Source organism: Phyllopteryx taeniolatus, chromosome 16 (assembly GCF_024500385.1).
Source record: "Phyllopteryx taeniolatus isolate TA_2022b chromosome 16, UOR_Ptae_1.2, whole genome shotgun sequence".
Lineage (NCBI taxonomy): Eukaryota > Metazoa > Chordata > Actinopteri > Syngnathiformes > Syngnathidae > Phyllopteryx > Phyllopteryx taeniolatus.
This window is the reverse complement of record NC_084517.1, coordinates 3,911,907-3,930,489: the sequence shown is the minus strand read 5'-3', so window position 1 is coordinate 3,930,489 and position 18,583 is coordinate 3,911,907. Positions and strand designations below refer to the sequence as shown.

The following is an 18,583-nucleotide window of genomic DNA, read 5'->3' as shown; positions in this document are numbered from 1 at the left end:
ACAAAGACAAGATATTTCATGTTCAAACTGATGAACTTTGTTTTTAGCAAATAATCATTAACTTCGAATTTGATTCTTTGCAGACTTTTTAGGCAATTATCTAGGCAATTACTGCAACAAAGAAGATTAACTTTAAAGATATCATCCCAACTGTGATGATCCGCTTAATTCATCTTTACGCTAAAAAGGAGATTACCAAGCATTCAATTAACAATCCAGTAGATCAACATTTAGTCACTAATCAGAGCGACACACGTCACACAATCTGACCTTTTACCTTTCCTAAATCAGACATTTTGTATAAAAATATCCATTGAATTCATCAAGGTTGTACGTGTGTGGATGTTAGATTTTTTTATTTTTTTTGGTCCAATCAGAATTTAGCCTCTGTGTGTTGCCATGTCAATCTAATCTGCCCAGGGCCTTCGGACGATAATCGGAACCTTTTGTTGATGATAGAATAAACTGTATTCCCTCAAATATATTTATAATTTAAAAAAAATAACTTATCTTTAGAAATGTTTTAAATCATTGTAGAAATAGTAGCCTGGGTACTTTATTGACCACAAGAGTAACAGGCGTAATATTTCAGAGCAATATTTCTTTTAGTCAAATAGTTTCCAGAAAAATACTTTTTTTTTTTTTTTAATTCTAGAAACATAATTTTTTTATCTAGAACTATCATTCAATTATATTATTCAGCATAATTCAAGTTATTCAATAACTTTTTGCCCATGAATAAAAACAAAGATGGAATAATTAAACTACTTAAAAAAAAAAATGCATTTTTATCCATTACGTTTTTAAAAAATCTAATAAAAATACTTGATCTAGAAAAATAACAAAAAAATGTTGAAAAAAATAGGACTAATCGATTTTCCTTGTAAATGTTCACACTATCTAGATTACAACTATCTAGAAATATGTACTTTAGTATTTAAATTATAGTTTACTAGACAAGTCGTTGTTTTACATTTTCTTTATTTTAAATTATTTTCATACATATTTTATTTAGTAAAAAGAGTATTGTGAATCATTGTCTGTACAATTGTAATCATTTGCCATATATATATATATATTTTTTTTTTTCCCTGAGTGGAAAACTTTATTTGAGGTCAGGCATGTATTTTTTCCAAGTCAACACACCTGGTGATTGAGGCACAGTCTATTTGAAAGTGGGATCCATTCAAATATACACAACATGATGCAATGTGATATTTAATCTTAATGAAGAAACACAAAAGAGCCCCAGCAAATTCATATCAGTCTTTATTGTATTTAGAAATTCACGCAACAATTCAGTTTTGTTTTGTTTTTAGCATTTACAACACGGACGAACGGGGGGGGGAGACGAGCTAAATGTCATGCCTTCCCCGGCAGGTGCGAAGGACTACAGAAGCGGCTTGAACGGGCAGGAAGGAGGGCACAGAGATACGTAAAGTGCTTTTATTGACAGTTCTTTAATAGAAAAAAAGGATTAAAAGGACATGTTGGCATTAGAAAGGAGGAGGAGGACATGCCCGTGCGGAGGACCCAAGTGATGGAGAGGAAGAGAGTGATGTGGGGAGGGGGGATTTATCTTTGAAAAATAAAAAAATTGTGTTCAAATGGAAGAGGAAAAAGAAGAGGAGAAGGGTCTCTCAACCCAGGATGAGGCTGGACTTGCCACCGGGTGGGTTTCTTCGGCTGCCCGCGCCAGAGTTGGCACTTCCCGACGGGGCGGAGGGCTGTGGCGCCTCCTGCTCCTCCTGATCTGCCTCCCCGTTGTCGGGGCACTCTGTGAAGAGACAATGAATTGGCAACGGAAAACCCGTTTACAACCACAGCCGTTTAATGTTTTCACGTATCTGTACTTTACTCCGGTATCTATATTTCTTTTTTTTTTTTTTTTAAACTTTTACTCCGATGTACAATATTAGCCCGAACCATCTTCGTCGCTTGTTATTACAAAATTAAATCAGACGTTTGATGCTGTATTGACCTTTATCACTGTTTTTAACCAATACTATTGAATAAAATATAATCCACATCAAAACATTTGCAGGGTGTCGAGTGTGTGCCAGAGCATAGTGGCGCGACCATGCTTGACCAATCAGAAGCATATGCAGAAACTAAAAAATCCCATGCATCATCACTGGTCTTCTGGCTGCTCTTGTTACGAGGGCCTCCGCTTTACAAACCTTTCCATTTGACGGGACGCTTGTGCTTTAAAAAATAAAAACGGAACAAACCAACCATCATACCACAAAAAAAGGAAGTACACAAGCACTCTATAAAGAAAACAGTTGACATCCCTGGAGATAAATATCCTTATTCATACAGGAAAACACGAATGTCAAGATACTCACCATTGTTTGCTTGTTCTTGGCCATTCTCCTCCTGTAATGAAAACATGAAGAAAGAAAACAAACATGAACCAAAGCGACCAGTTGAACTGCATCCCATTCATCCAGACTTGGGACAACACCCTATCATCATGTGACATAATTAGCATGACAGCTGAAGCCCTGGCCTTTCAACGCAGGAATGGGGGGGGGGGGGGGGGGGAGAAGAAAAAAAAAAAAAAAAAAAAAAAAAAAAAAAGAGAGATTACGGTACATGGTAGCTAAAGTCGACATGTACAAACAAGTCGTCTTCTATATTCAAGTTGCATTTTAGCAGGTTCTCATAATAATCACAAGCACTGACCTACATTTACAACCCAAATTCTCATATTTCTTCCATGAAATTGTGTTAATTTATTCCCAAAAGTCTATTCTCTTCATTTGGTAGTGTTTCTCTTGGCTGCACTGCTTCCAGTATGTGTATGTTCAGATTCTTTTTTTTTTTTTCCTTTTTTTATCCAATCAAATTTCAGCCTCTGTGTGTTGTCATGTCAAGCTAATCTGCCCAGGGCCTTCGGAATAAGGAGTGCTGGCCCATGTAACTCCAACTATATTAGCAACGAGACTGACCCTTGATAACTACAGCATATTTCTGTCCTCTGCCAAGTAACTATGTTGAAGTTAATCGGGGTGGCTCATGTCGATAAAAGTAGTGCTTTGCTGCTACCCTGTGGCATCTACAGGCAATCAAACCATTTAAGGGGTGGCACTGAGTCATGAAACCTCTTAGCCAATGTGGATAAACAGTATAAAAATCTCTTAGCCACACTTGTGTGTGGCCACAACATCACGTGTTTATGTGGCTAAACCTTTTAGCCACCGTTAGCCAGTCCTCATGGGAAGCCAATAACATTAAAAAAAAAGAAAAACCCTTTCATTCTAAATCTTTGGTGGTAACGCTTAGTAGGCTAACTTTAGCTGTTGGATACAGTAATTGTAACAGATTTCAAAAGCAGGACAAAGTGGTCTAAATTACATTAGGGTGGGGGGGTTGGGGGGGGCGTGACTATGTTTGCCATGGGCCCCCAAATGACGAGCTAGCTACGTACGGCCCTGCTTTGAGCCAGCACCGCCGTCACTTGGCATGCCAACATAAGTGGGATTTAGCGGCTTGTGCATTGACGAAGAAGGCAGCTAGTTAGTTGCAACAACTAATTTGAATTGTAGGACACATTGAACGTCAACACTTCAAACGTACGTTGCGGTGACACATATACGTGCATCAATTCGGCGCCAAGCGGCATCGGGTTTCGTCTTCCCCGATGTGCCGCTCCCCGCTGGACAGTGGATTGAAACATTTTACAATGCGCGGGGGAGGGGGGGGGGGGGGGGGGGGGTAAACCAAACCACTAACACCGTTCACACACACAGCAGAATGAGCGTGGTCACTTTAACTTTCATCAGGAAGGGCTTTTGAGTTTTGACTAGGGTTGGGCATCGAGAATCGATTGGAACAGGGACTAAACATTCCGGTTCTCCTGGAATCGTTCAAATGTAAAAATTACGGTCCTCAGTTTCGATGCCTACACTCTGGCCACCCTGAAGATCAAAGTGGCGAAAACCAACAGTGGCAGAAACCAACGAAGAACGCCCACGAAACCCAATGGCGGCGGAGAACAAAAGTGTGTCTTAACTACCGTATTTTCACGACCATAGGGCACAACGTATTAAAAGGCGCAGTCTCTGTGTCCGTGCGAAAGCTCGAACAACAGTGCAAGCAGACACGCTAGCCCGGCATCCACAAATTGTGGCGTAACTCGCCCGGCGCTGCCTCCTAGTCTTAGTGTTCGCCATCCGTCATCCAGTGCAAATCCAGGAACACTGTATAATAATGAAAAGTGGTGGCAATTGTGTATACATAATTACATTATGAGGTGATTATACATTTATATTATACATTTTACGTTCTATATTTTTAACGATGTGCCCCGCAATGAAAATGATTGAACTAATTGGGACATGGCGCCTATTCAAGGCAGGGGCAGAATTTGAGGTCGAGTCCCTAATATGTGTGTCAAAACTGTCAAATTTCCAGTAGTGTAGCATTAAATGCCAACAGTAGACTAGATTAGATCCTTTCCAAAGCACACAGTCCTCCTTCCCTCTCTGAAGATTTCCCTGAGCTGTCATATCTCATCAGTGGGAACGCTGATTTGGAAAGACAACTGCACGGGTGGTGTTACCTCTTGTCTTTGGTTCCACACCAAAGCGGCTCCAGAGTTGTGGATGGTGGTCAGCTCCGGCTGAGGGTTCTTGGGAAATAGAATGGGCTGCTGGCACCGTCTCAGTGGGGCTGAGGGCTCCCCACACAGGGTCCCTGCGGCGGCATCACTGGCACCTGGGGAAGTTAACCAGACAAAAGGGTCTGAGATTCCAAATAGCGGGTGCTAAATTGCGCATTCTCGCAAACAGATGTGCACTGTTTTTGGATATGATCTATGTACTAAGATTGTAGCACAGTTGACAACAGGTGTCAACTGCCGTATTTAACAGAAGGTTTTTGCTTTAAGTAGTGCTGATGGTATTCACCATGAAACATTCGGAGAGCACAGCAAGCACAAAATTAAGTTGGAAGTGATGGTATTGGAAGTGTAAGTGGAAGACAAACATATTACTGAGTTACAGCAATCAATCACTCCGATCTTAAGGAAGCGAACAACCTTCATAAAAGCCATGTTTTGTTTCATTTACAGTAACTTGTGCCGAGGGCCTATCCTTCAAAGCACTGTGTTTAAAACTTGAAAACTGCACTGGGAGAGGCCAGCCCCAGATATCACCGTGTCCTGAAATGATCCATCCAGATGCAAGGATATTCAGAGTTGAAAGTAGTTTTGTCGTAGGTGATACGGAAAGACTCCTCCTTGTGACTGGCTCAACGTCAGCCCTTAGATTATTCAGAAGATCGAAAATTACATTGCTGAAAGAACCACGTGTCTTAATTTTTGTTTCTGGCTTTAAAAAAATGTTTACATGCATAACTGCAGTCATTGTTACACAAAGCGGTTCCGGTTTGCACCGGTCTATTTAAAAAAAAAAAGCAAAATTGGCCACTGCAATTCCTCTAAGGTTTCTTAAATTCCGTTGCGTGTGGTATTTATTTGAATCGAATAGTATTTTGCTTATTCGGGTAGGAACGCAAAATAAACTGCACAGCAATTTAGCGGGTTTGGCAGACTCAATGCAGGGTGTGCCTGGTAAGCAGATGAGCTTCCACATCTTTTTTTGCGTGAGCAATCAAGTTTGTGCCTGTTTTTGTGTGCACAAACCTTTAGTAAATCAGACCCAAAGTTGGCTCTCTTATATTTATTTAATCCAAATCTATGTATTTGGCAGATGACAGAAGGATTAGTCAGGAAACCGCTGAGACAGATGACCCATAGTGATTCAGGCTTCTGAGCAGATGTCCTCCAATATGGAGCCTAATGCAATTAGTCACACAGCCCCCTCACCCCTACACCCCTTATCCTGTAAACCAGGAACGAGTCAGACGAACCCTGCACAAGCTATTGACACAGGGGTGTAAAAGTAGCTAGAGTATACAAGTATCTCGCTTTCTCTCTCTTTTTTAATATAAATATTAAAATTGTTTTTTTTTAATATTTCGACGAAGCCCAGTTGAATGGCCACCACGATCACAAGACGTGTGGTGGATTTCTTCTTTTGGGGTGTTGTCAAATTGCCGCACTACCTTCTCTAAACATGGACTGTGCTCTTTCTGACTACCATAGTTTTCTTTTGTGGGCGCATTTCCTCAATCTAACACGGCAGGAATGTGCATGACAACAGCCAATCAGAGTCATCCTTTTTTTCTGCTCCACTTCCGGTTGCCAGTCGTGTGTGTAAACAGAAACCGCGCTCTCCTCAGCTGGCCCGGCCGGCCCCAGAGCAAAACTCCCAGTCCGACTCAGCCGACGTCAACACGGAGCATGCCGCGTCGTCGTGACGCTCGAGGTGGTCCAGCACGAGGCGTTCAAAGGACTTCATGACCACAGATGTCAAGGCAACAGGCCTGTAGTCATTCAGACCAGAGATTGCATGTTTCTTGGGGACTGGGATGATGGTGGAGCGTTTGAAACAGGATGGTACTTCGCACAGTTCCAGAGATCTATTGAAAATCTGAGTGAAGACTGGAGCGAGCTGGTCCGCGCAGACTTTGAGGCAGGATGGGGACACAAGGTCTGGGTCTGCCGCTTTGTTAATCTTTTGTTGTTTGAAGATGCGTCTCACATCGTGTTCGTGGATGGTCAATGCAGAAGTCAGAGGTGTGATTGTGGTCGGTGGTGCGGTTGGGTGGGTGTGGGGTGTGAAAGTGTCCTTTTCAAATCTGCAGTAGAAGGTGTTCAAGTCTTGGCTAGTCTATTATTGTTCTCAGCTTAGGGGGGGGATTGTCACTTGTAATTGGTTAGTGATTGTAATGCATGCCAGACAGATTTAGAGTCGTTAGCGGTAAACAGTTTTTCTAACTTTATCCAGTGAACCAGACGGTTTGTTTTTATTGAATGTGTGAAATGACTGTTGGTATGCACACCTCTTCACAGAAACTGATATTCATCCAGGCTGCCAGATGAATTTTCAAAGACACTCCAGTCTGTGCAGTGTAGACAGCTTTGAAGTTCTATATTTGCTTCATTGGTCCACTTTTTCACTGTTTTCACTGTAGGCTTCGCACATTTAAGTTCTTGCCTGTATGTTGGTATTAAGTGAATTAAGCAGTGATCAGACGAGCCCAGGGCTGCATGAGGTATGGAACGATACGCGTTATCTAGCGTAGAATAGCAGTGGTATAAAATGTTATTTTCCCTGGTAGGACAGTCGATGTGCAGCTTGTATTAAGGGAGTTCGTGGTTGAGTTTAGCTTTGTTAAAGTCCCCGAGAATAATGAGGGGTGAGTCTGTGTGTTTTTCTTTAATTTTTTTATTTCGTTTACTTGTTCAGCGAGCGTTAGCAGTGCGACGTTCATGTTAGCTTTAGGCAGAATGTAAACAGCGGCGAGAATGAAAGATGCAAACTCACGCGGCGAGTAGAATGGCTTCCAGTTCAAAAACAACAACTCGAAATGCGGGCTGCAGTGTGTGCTGAGGTCCGAGATGTCCGTACACCATTTTTCATTGATATAAAAGCATATCCCGCCGCCTTTTGTGTGCTCCAATAAATCCATGACGCGGTCTGGCCGGTGAAGATGGAAGCTGGGAAGCATAACGGCGCCATCGGGGACAGCCTCACAAAGCCAAGTCTCCGTAAAGCACAGGGCAGCGGAACGTCCGAATTCTTTACTGGTCTTCATCAGAAGATGAAGCTAGTTCATTTTGTTGGGTAGGGAGCGTAGATTCGCGAGGTGGATCGACGGGAACGCCAATCTGTATCCTCTCTTGCGGAGCTTCACTTCGATGCCGTCTCGCTTCCCTCTGTGGCGCCGTCTTCGCCTCCACGCGCCATAGACCGGAGTCTTCCCTTGTGTAAGTGAGTCGCGTAATGTCTCCAAAGACGAACGAAAAACACAAAAACGTAGACAATACTAGAAAGCATGTAACCGAGGCATCCGCACGGGTATGCGCCATCTTGGACATTATCGTATACATTTTTCCTGATACAGAATATTCAAGAAAACTACGTGATGTTATGTGTGGAAAATTCTGATTTGATAATTGCCTTTTTCACAACCACTCAAATCTCAATTCGAGTCACCACTAATTCGTGCACAGCCCTAGTAATTTGTATGTTATTGCGATTTAATAGGATAACATACACGTAACATGTAAAAACCAGCCCACATTTCTCTTTTTTACCACTCAGTAGAGCACAAAAGTATTCAGTCATTTTTTATGAAGTCTACCTGTATTTAAATGAACAACCCCAGCCAGACATGAAGTTAAAATAATTTACTTTCACGACCAGTTATACTGTAGAGTCATTAGCACATTCCCAACACTATTTTAGCTTTTTTTTTTTTTTTTAATCAATCTGGTATTTTATAACCGTATTAACATATGCATTAGAATTTCTATATTTGAATGTATTAGTTTAGAGCTACAGCGCTGGCCCGGTTGATGGCGCACCGCAAATGACGGCACGGAAATGGCAGCATGGAAATAATGCATAGCCTTCAAAACATAGTAAAAATGTTGTAGAAGCACATATAAGAGCCATAACATACATTGCCTACATCATATTGAAGCGAGGGCTGTTTCTTTTGTTGTAACACAGAATTTGAGCTTAGGGGGCGCCAAAAGTCACATACTTTAAGCAAAACACGTGTGCACCTGAAGTTTGTCCCTTCAAGAATGCCGTGGCGCTCTCCCTTACCCCCAAGTGTAATTGGTTGTGACATGCATTTCTTTGTCATATTCTGAAGAGAGATACAGGAAATGCAGCCGTGTAATTGTTTCCCGCGTCCTCATTAATATTTATCATCCGTTTTAAGAACCGCTTATCCTCACTAGGGTCGGGGGTGCGCTGGCGCCCATCCCAGCCGACTTCGGGCGAGAGGGAGGGTTCGCCAGACCTGCCGACCGATAAACATTCACTTACAGAACAATTTGTCTAAATTTCCATATTTTAAAAATTTTGTCAACATTTCCAACTGTCAACAGTCAGAACCATAATGGTTAATAAATTCTGGCTTCAATATTTGTCATTTTAATGTTTTTATTACATCAACCTTGTTATGGTGGACACAGTTGCAGCCTAAATCAATGTACCAGTGTACGTAATTTCGACGTTCCATCATCAAAAATATCTGTGTCCATGGATTAATTCACTTTTGCCAATTCAGTTTTCAACCCTGGCAACAAAAAAACGCGAGGCTATTAAAGCAGATTAATCAGATTTCAAAAGTCCAAATTAAAACTCAGCACTCTATTTTACAAACAAACAAATAACATTGCTGATAGACTGAATTGGATAGTTAATGTATGGACAATAGTTTTGGTTTCTATTTTGTGCAATGTACTACTTGTACAAGAAGTACATGGAAGGAGGAGCGATGTAATTGTGTCTTCTCTTGCATGCTGTTTACATTATACATTTGTATTTCCTACATCCACAATTGCTGCTGAAATGCAAATTTACCCATTGTGGGACAAATAAAGGTTCTTATTTTATATTACAAATACTTAAGGATAATAAACTATTAACCTGCCCACGTTCTAAAGGGACGTGTGCAGTGACATACTAATTCGTTTCCGGTTCAGACGCAGCGTCCTGTGTGGATGTGTATTATTTTATATTTATATCTCTAAACAGGTATTACTTTGCCTGTTATTTTGTTGTTCAAAGTCGGTTATCCGCCGCGAAAAAAACACGGTTCCAGCCAGACCTGTGTGACAAATGTATTGTTTCACCAAACCACTGTTTTGGATGTTTTGCGACTGCTTGCAACAATAGCTTAGCAATTAACATTGCTTTAACATTGTCTTCGCCTATCCACTCCTCGTCCTCCCATCGTGGTGCTTTTGTAAGAAGCATGGTAAGAAGTGTAGCTTATTCGCTACCATGGAGGCAATGATCAGTGACTTACAATGCATTGACACAAGACGCAAAGAGAACTTTCACCTCTGCAGCTTGCCAGCCGGGGCATAATAAAATAGCCTGCACCAAGCAGCTGTTCAATGTGGACGCGCCGGTTGCTGGCTCCCCCCCCAATATCTGGCCGTAATGACTCAACGTTCAGTGATTTCCGTAACCAAATACGCACGTTCCGTAACATTTGGCAGCTCTGGTACACCCTGAACTGGTAGCCAGCCACTCGTAGGGCACGCAGACTAACAACCATTCGCAATCACATTCACACCGACGGACAATGTGGAGTCTTCAATTAACCTACCATGCATGTTTTTGGAATGTGGGAGGAAACCGGAGTACCTGAAGAAAACCCACGCGAAGAACATGCAGAGGCGAGGCCGAATTTTAACCTGGGTCCTCAGATCTATGAGGCATACATCAAACGAAAGCGCACACGCACGCACAAAAAATAACACTCTGGGCTGCTCCTCGTGTTGTTTGATAGGTTATTTACCGTAACATCGGTGCTTATCTTGTTAGCATGTCCAACCAGGTCCCTCTGCTGGTCACTTATTATTATTATTACAGTTGATTGACTGCATAGCAATACACCACCATAGCGCAGGACCCTGCGATGTGACCATTGCGGACACGTACATTGCGATGACGATGCTCAAACGATAGTTTATTGTGCAGCCCTAACAGGAAGGGGTTGTGACTCAGCGAATGCGATGGAACAACTCCCGGCAGTCAACCTGAAAGCCAGCACAAGAGCGTCTTTGTCATGCAGGAAACAATGGATGGTAAGGAATCAAGGGAGTGGCCACTCTCGTTAATGGAGTGAAGAGCTTCAACGTGGGCCCCTCAACAACAGTTGCTTCATTACTGGCACAGTGTTTATGAGTCTGGTGGATTCTCTGGATGGTGTAACGCAAACATCAAATGGAAAGAAGAGAAAATGAATAGAAAAGAATGCATCATCATGACACCCAAGTCTTTCTACTTAAACTTATAGATCCCCTGGGTGCATTAGGTCAAGAGTGTATCATCCACAAGCTTGGAGATAGGACACATCGACATCATAATACTGCAATGCTGATGACATGACAGTTTTCCCAATCATTTATTCCCAATGAGACTCAGATTATAATCAGTTTAGAAGCCCGAACCGAATGAAAATGCTCCATATAAAACACCTCAATCGGAATAAACAGGACAAATCCGAACGGAATTCATTCGGCTTCAACTGGGTGGAATATTCCTCTTCCCAAACCAATCCGAAGTAAATTTTGGCCATGTAAACCATCCGTCACACAGCTGTTCTGATTAAATGTAGTGCACAAGAATACACCCAATCGGAATAGATCACGACACATGTAAACAGTTGACCAGAGATATTGAATCGGAATGTTTTCAATCGGAAAGACAAAAAAAGTCTCCATGTAAACCCTATTATTTCAACTGTGCTATAACTTTCAGACCCATCAGTGGAAGCCTTGCAATTGAACGACAGTATACTGTACAAGACGATTCAACTTTGCTCGATTTAAGCAGCTGACCAAAAGTGACTTGCTCATTTCCTGTACAGTTGACTTTGACATGTTGAGTTTACATTTGATTACCAAGGAAGAGGCGTCTGGCTGCAATGCTAATGCTAATAAGCATTTCCTACATTTCCCTGAATGTATTGCATATAACTTAAAATGTTTTACTTAAATGTTGAAAAACCAACAGTTATATATTACATGCAAAATTATTGTACTGTACTTAAGTTAAATACACACACTGTTGTATTTTGGCCCATTCCTCCATGCAGTTGGGGCTGTCGGTGGGCAACACAGACTTTCAACTCCCTCCAAAGATTTTCTTTAGGGTTGAGGATCTGGAGACTGGCTAGGCCACTCCAGGACCTTGAAATGCTTCTTACGAAGCCACTCCTTCGTTGCCCGGGCGGTGTGTTTGGGACCATTGTCATGTTGAAAGACCCAGCCACGTTTCATCTTCAATGCCCTTGCTGATGGAAGGAGGTTTTCACTCAAAATGTCACGATACATGGCCCCATTCATTCTTTCCTTTACACGGATCAGTCGTCCTGGTCCCTTTGCAGAAAAGCAGCCCCAAAGCATCATGTTTCCACCCCCGTCCTTCACAGTAGGTCTGGTGTTCTTTGGATGCAACTCAGCATTCTTCCTCCTCCAAACACAAGTTGAGTTTTTAACAAAAAGTTCTATTTTGGTTTCATCTGACCATATGACATTCTCCCAATCCTCTTCGGGATCATCCAAATGCTCTCTAGCAAACTTCAGACGGGCTTGGACATGTACTGGCTTAAGCAGGGGGACACGTCTAGCACTGCAGGATTTGAGTCCCTGGCGGCGTAGTGTGTTACTGATGGTAGCCTTTGTTACTTTTGTCCCAGCCCCCTGCAGGTCATTTACTAGCCCCCCACCCCACAGAGAAGAGTAATGTTAACAAGCCTGCCAAATTTGAATTAATAATAAAAACAAATCTCCAGATGCTGTGGGTCTGTCAAATGGATGCGCCAAAAGGAATCAAACATACTGAGTGGGTGATAGCTTATACCAGTGATTGCCAACCAGTGTGCCGGGGCACATTAGTGTGCCGTGAGCGCTCTTCAGGTGTGCCATGGAAAATTATAAAATTTGACTTAATTGCTCAAAAAACTATTTATTTCCAATAACTAATGTATCATCCAGCGACGAAGCATTATCGAGGTGTAGCCATCATTAGCTTGCTAACTGCAAGCTAGAGTGGTCAATGGGCCTTGTTAGGGAAGCTAAGCATAGCTTACACTCAACTGAGGAGCCAAACGAAATTACGTCACTTTGTACTTATATAGTGGGGGAGGGAACTCGCACTAGAAAGTATACACCGCAGCCCCGTGATATCACAGGGCTATGTTTTAGCCCCGCCCACAAAATCAGGAAAATTCTAACGGTGAAAAAGATGCTGAAGCTATATCTCAAGAATTCCGCACTATATTGTAATAAGTATTTGCATACGTTTTCAGCACTTCAAACAGATTTTATGTATTTAGAAAGAAAACACAGATATCTGCTTGGAGCCCTTTTAAGTCAGTGATTCTTTCGTGTACCTCTAGACAGCCTGCGTACCACTAGTGGTACTCGTACTACACTTTGAGAATCACTGCACTACAATCTTTCCAGGTGAACTTCTGTAAACTTAATACACATGTCCAGCGATTCAACTTGCTGTTCTCTGACAAAGAGCAGAACGGCAAAATTCACAAATGTTTACAAAAAGGAAAATAAAGTTCACCTGCATTTTAGGTAAATCCTGAAATTTCAACCAAAAGCCCAATAACTGAACTTTTTGTGACTAACGTAAATGTATTCCCCATTGGCAGTGCAGTATATGTCTATACTTCCTAGTCTGATGACGACGGTGAAAATACTGTATCTGTGCCCCGAGGACATCTGCCTCAGCTGAGCAGCTGCTCCTAACAACTCGTCCAAAGTTAGCAACAGTCAACACACAAGTCACTCATTGTGATGATGAATACAAGCTACTACGTGCATCACCACCAACATTAAAGCGCTTCGTAGCCAGGGGTGGTGAAGCACCCATTTGCGGTACAGTGCTCGACGGTGACGCTGTGCGTTTATTTTGGAAATACTCTAGATCGTAGACACTGGATTTTAAAGGAATAGGCTGCTCTCTGTAACAAAGAGAAAAATGCATGTCTTCAACCCTAAAACAAAATGGTACCCATGTGTACGAATAATCATAGGTGTGAATGATGTGCGTAAGCGTCCGCAGTCAAGCTGTTCAACACAAAGAGGGGTCACAAGCACCACCTGGCTCGTTATAGGAATTTACACACAGACGAAAGCCAACATAAACACTTGCAAGCAAATAAACATCTCCCTCTTGTTCTTGTGGATAGGAAGTACTACAGGAAAGCTGGCCTGAACTTGGCCTTCACCCTTGTCGAACAATGCGAGCAGGATGAAGGACCATTCCATTAGAAGGAAGGGGCTGCCTTCGGGTAGCAAATGGTAACTTGACATATGAAGTTTTTCGAGTGGCGACCTTTCACTTGGTTGAGTTTTTTTTTTTTACTTTGTGTTGCAGGTCAATATGTAATGCCCTCCCATGTGGGCAAGGAGTGGCACAGTACACTTTCAGCCATTTATTGAATGGGACAAACAGTCAAAGACAAATAAAAAATGAGAACACTTGCAGGAGCTGCTGTAGGCCACAACTCACGCCCAGACACTCACACACACACACACACACACACACACACACACATACTAACCGGCCAACCCAAGTAAATTCACTTACAAGCTTGGTCACAGTATCTCTGCACCAAATAACCACAGCATGTAGCTGTTTAAAACATTGTTGTTTTAAGTGAAAACGTGACGCTGCCTGTGCAAATTGAATTCCATTTAATGTTCTGCGGAACATTAGGAACGTTGCCAAACTGACATTAACGCCAGCAAACTGAAAAAAAGCCTACAGCGTTCTACTTAAGGATCATGCTAAACAAACAATGTAGCTCGTCGGGACAATGTCTTACCTGGATTCTTTAAAGCATACACGCAGGTAATATCGTGGGCGCTTACGTCGCCGTTGTCATTGAAGTCTCGCTCATGCCTATACAAGGCCCATACTTGAACTGACCCATTTTTTTTCCATTGAGGGCTGATCTTATCCCTCCCACCTCCCCCCAATAACAAAGCCTCAGGTCAAATTACCCATATCCCAGCACTGCAGAGTTGCTCTTCTAGTATATTAGACCAATGGAATGTTCTGACTACTTTAACGGAAAAATTCTAAGTGATACTTTTCGTTTGTAACTTTTCCAGCATGGAGTGAAGCATTTGAAACGAGAGTGGATGAAAGTGGAAAAAAAAAAATAAAAATAAAAAAAAAGGAAAAACGAACTGACTGGGTGGATTGTTCCTCCGATGAGCATGGGGGTCCTCGGGTTCTGCAAAGATGCTGGAGGCCATCTTGTTCTTACGCTGCGGGGTGGTGTTTTCGTCTGTGCCGAAGGTGAAGCTGGAAGCGCCGCCTGGCGGTCGTAGTACCCTGCAGAGGACCAAGTTATTTAAGTTAAAATGCATTCTCCACTGGCCTAAACGCTATTTGAAGAACTCACCCACATTTATCAACCTAAAATCTCAGCAGCTTATACTGTATGTGTTGCGGTAAGTGACGTCAACTTCAACACACGACGCTATCAGTCATGGTAAAAGATAACCGACTTGTGTTAGTAGCTGACTGTAAAGGAGGCTAATACAGTATTTGGGGTGAGATATTTACTTTTCCAAGTGCAGTTCTTTGGGATATGGCATATCATACATCGTTGACGTCAGGCAGGAACCCCATATGTCCAAATATGGGGAGTTTTAACTTTTTTTTAGTTTTTCTTCCACAAATCATCACTACAAGTCTGTACCCACGTCGTCTTATTTTTACGCATTATTAACCAATTTCAAAATCTAAATGTTGAAAACAGCTTGAGAACAAATCTCGAACACTCAAGTGTTGTAAAACTATGCCTCTTCCCTCACTCTGCGGGAGCCGTACAGCACTGTCGCCTCAAAAATAATAAGAATGTATTTGTTTTTTTGTTTTTTTTTTAAATGAGTAAACATCGTTAGGTGAGATACATTTGAGGCAAGCCCGTTTTGTTCAAAATTGCTAGCTGTAATGCTCCAGTGCAGAGGGAAGCGGTCATCCAGGAAGGCACGTCGCGTACAGAATTCCTACAAATAGTCATTTTTTTAGATGAGAGGATGGGCTCTTTGAATTTTCACCCCTCACGCATAGGTCCTGGAATGTATCCCCCGCGATAAACGTGAGTTCAAAGTACATTAAAATGTCTGCGTTCTCAAAGATGGCAGTCAATCTGTCCGAGAATGTCTGCCCAGCAGCTGACTCCAGCTTGCTGCTACCCTCTGATTCTTTTGCAATTCTTTTGCAGTGACAAACACGTGAGGGCGGTTATCTCCGTTATTGAATGGCTATATTGAACCCAATGTTCTCGAGGGTTAATATTGCTCAACTGAGGTCAAAAGTCCACAATGTATGTTACTGGATGAATAGCCTTGGTAAGCAAAGTATTTTCACACCACAAATTGAACAAAAGGAAGAAAGCTTTTTTTGCTTCGAAACCAAGGGACAAAAAGGCTCAGTGGACCACTCCCTCTTTTTTTTTTTTTTTTTTTTTTTTTTGCTCTCTCTTCCTTGGGAGTCAATGAAGCCACCAGCTGACACACTGAGCAGCTGTCCAAGGCTCTGCTGGCCAATATGGAAAGACGACAAATGTGCGTTGTCTATCAACCAGAGCCTGCACATCCCGTGTCTGTCCCACTTGGCTAGTGGGAAAAGCTAAAGCAGAGCTCACCTTCCCGGCCAGGGGATGAGCTCATGCTTTCCACACAGACAGAGAGAGAGGGAGGCTTTAAGCGGCCTGGCAGCGGACCCCACCCAAGGCTCACACTGCAAATGACATCGATGTGTGCTTGAGCAGGCAGAGGCTGGGTGGGAGGACGGAGTGTTTGGGGGGCTAAAGATGGCAAGTCGAAGGCAGCCTGGTGAGATTTGAGCCTCATTCGGTTCGCCTGATTGTGTCTTGGAAGGAACTCCTCACAGGGCGGAAAAAAGAGCAGTAAATGAGACTTAAAAAGGAGCGAGAGCAAAGATCTGAAGGAGAGATTTGGGAGGCTTAGCTAACCCAAAGCCCCCACCCGAGCACCCCCACCCTTCTCCACATGCCAGATGAAAACGCTTGATGACTGACACAGATTTTCTCAGCAAAAAAAAAAAAAAACCAGCTCCCCTCTCCCCAAATCTGATTTATAGTCCCTGATTCATAACCCCCCCTCTCTCCCCCCACCTCCCCAGCCATTCACTGAGACAGCACATTTTCTTTGCATTGTTTTGTGGGCCAAGTGGGAGGCGAGAAGGCGAGACTCATGACTTCCAGCTATGATATGACTGCATACCTTTTGGATGAGTAGCCCTGCAGTGGGTTTTACTCACAAATGGAGGTTTTAAATACAGTCCGTTGTCTTTAACATGAACTGGCCCCGAGCGACAAGGACATTAAATGACATTTACAGGTCCAGAAGACAAATCATGCGTTCAGAGCACTGCCAAACTCTTTGAATACAATAACTATTAGTTATTAGGCCTCGTGACTTCAGCGTCAATGACTAAAAGCATTGGTTATCTTTTTCTTTTTTTTTTTTTAAATGATATTTTTAGAGTTTATTGCCTCTCTTAAGCTCAGCTCCCTAATTATTCAACAACGTCCAGACAGAATGACCCCATGCAGTGCAGCTGTAGTCTAAATGGCGAATCAGATTAACTTAATTAGCAAGATTGTGTGACAGTTTCGCTAAAACCACAGGAATCCAGTAGCAGGCTAACGGCGGCTAGGAGGTTAGCTTCTGCGGTGGGTGGGTGGGAGAAGAGGGGGGTGCTAGAGCCGCATCCACTCCTTTTGTTCCCCTCCACCAAATGGACTCAAAAACTCCCGTTTACCTGGAACTGCTTTTGGCACCGGGTTCCACTCCTTGGAAGGTGGTGGTCGTCGTCATCTTCGACGGGTTTCTTGATGAATTCGGAGCGACGAATAAGGGGGGGGAAATTGTTTTAAAAAAAAAAAAAAAAAAAGTCACCAGCCAAAGGAGATAAAAAGCGGTGGTCTCCACCCGACACTGTGGAAAGCCTGAAGCCGTTCGTCCACCGAGAAGAGCTGCTTCGGTAACTGCAAATCGTGACTCCGCCCACTGTCATTCGTCTCACTCGGATTGGACGGAAGGTCATGTAACCCGTCTGTCATTGGCCGAAAAACACGCAACTCACCTCTGTTGTTGGTGCCAGCGTCCCAATCCCAGTGAGTGAGCGAGCAAAAAAGGTCACAATACCCCAGGGCCATTTTCTGTTAGCATTTGTATTATTATTACTGTATTATTTTAATTTTAGTTTCTACAGATCTGTTGAAAATTATTCTAAAATGAGTGGCTCGATTACAGAGACCACATGGTGTGCTAGTGGTTAGCACATTTCCGCACAGTCTTGACGTTGAAATCTAAAAATCTAACCATTGAGTATATAAAACAAATGTTATTAACAAATCTCATCACTTGCTTTTGTAATACATTTTAAGAGACTTTGTGTACTGGACCTCATGTACTCATTATATACATCATAAACTATCCAATTCATGGAGTTAAACCTTTTGACATATTGCAAACCCCCAATTCCAATAAAGTTGGAACGTCGTGTAAAATGTCAAGCACATAATGCACTTATTTGCAAATCCTTTTAATACATGGCTTTCACTTTGCATGGTAGACTTTTAGCTAGCATTTGTAGCAACAAGCTGTGTTAAAAACTGTTTTTCTTAACTTTTCCTGAGCCCGTGTGGTAATATCCTTTAAACAATGATGAGGAATTGGTGGTAACAAGAATTCATTGTTGGTTTTCGGCCTTGCCGCTTATGTAGTGATTCCTCCACATTCTCTGACTCATCTGGTCACATAATGGTCCGTAGATGATGAAATCCCAACATTCCTTGCAATTAAAAAACATGCTTAAACTGTTGGGACTATTTGTGCAGTTTTTCACAAAGTAGTGAAACTTGCCCCATCCTTGCTTTTAAATAACACAGTCTTATATGGGTGTTCATTTTA

The 18,583-nt window shown here is 42.5% G+C and overlaps 1 protein-coding gene across 3 annotated transcripts; it reads right to left on the bottom strand.

Annotated features, from left to right (window-relative positions):
• Nucleotides 1-1,253: 1,253 nt before the first annotated feature.
• On the bottom strand, nt 1,254-17,636 carry LOC133466126 (jupiter microtubule associated homolog 1-like). 3 transcript variants are annotated; one of them, XM_061749519.1, is made up of 5 exons: nt 17,430-17,636; nt 14,824-14,966; nt 4,568-4,722; nt 2,349-2,379; nt 1,254-1,777 (listed from the first exon to the last, which is right to left on the bottom strand). In XM_061749519.1, the coding sequence occupies exons 1-5, from the start codon at nt 17,483-17,485 to the stop codon at nt 1,641-1,643; spliced, it is 522 nt and encodes a 173-aa protein (XP_061605503.1). In that variant the 5' UTR covers nt 17,486-17,636; the 3' UTR covers nt 1,254-1,640. The 3 variants fall into 3 exon arrangements, with proteins under 3 accessions (XP_061605503.1, XP_061605502.1, XP_061605504.1); XM_061749518.1 differs by lacking the exons at nt 14,824-14,966; nt 17,430-17,636 and adding an exon at nt 7,398-8,139; XM_061749520.1 differs by lacking the exons at nt 1,254-1,777; nt 14,824-14,966; nt 17,430-17,636 and adding exons at nt 1,876-2,205; nt 7,398-8,169.
• Between the last annotated feature and the right edge of the window lie 947 nt (nt 17,637-18,583).

Excerpts from the sequence above, each read along its gene's own strand:
- LOC133466126 (XM_061749518.1), bottom strand. The coding sequence starts at position 7,668 with ATGAAGACCAGTAAAGAATTCGGACGTTCCGCTGCCCTGTGCTTTACG. Across the intron at positions 4,723-7,397 it reads GAAGCCATTCTACTCGCCGC|GTGCCAGTGATGCCGCCGCA; the intron begins GTGAGTTTGCAT and ends TAACTTCCCCAG. Across the intron at positions 1,778-2,348 it reads CCAAGAACAAGCAAACAATG|AGTGCCCCGACAACGGGGAG; the intron begins GTGAGTATCTTG and ends GTCTCTTCACAG.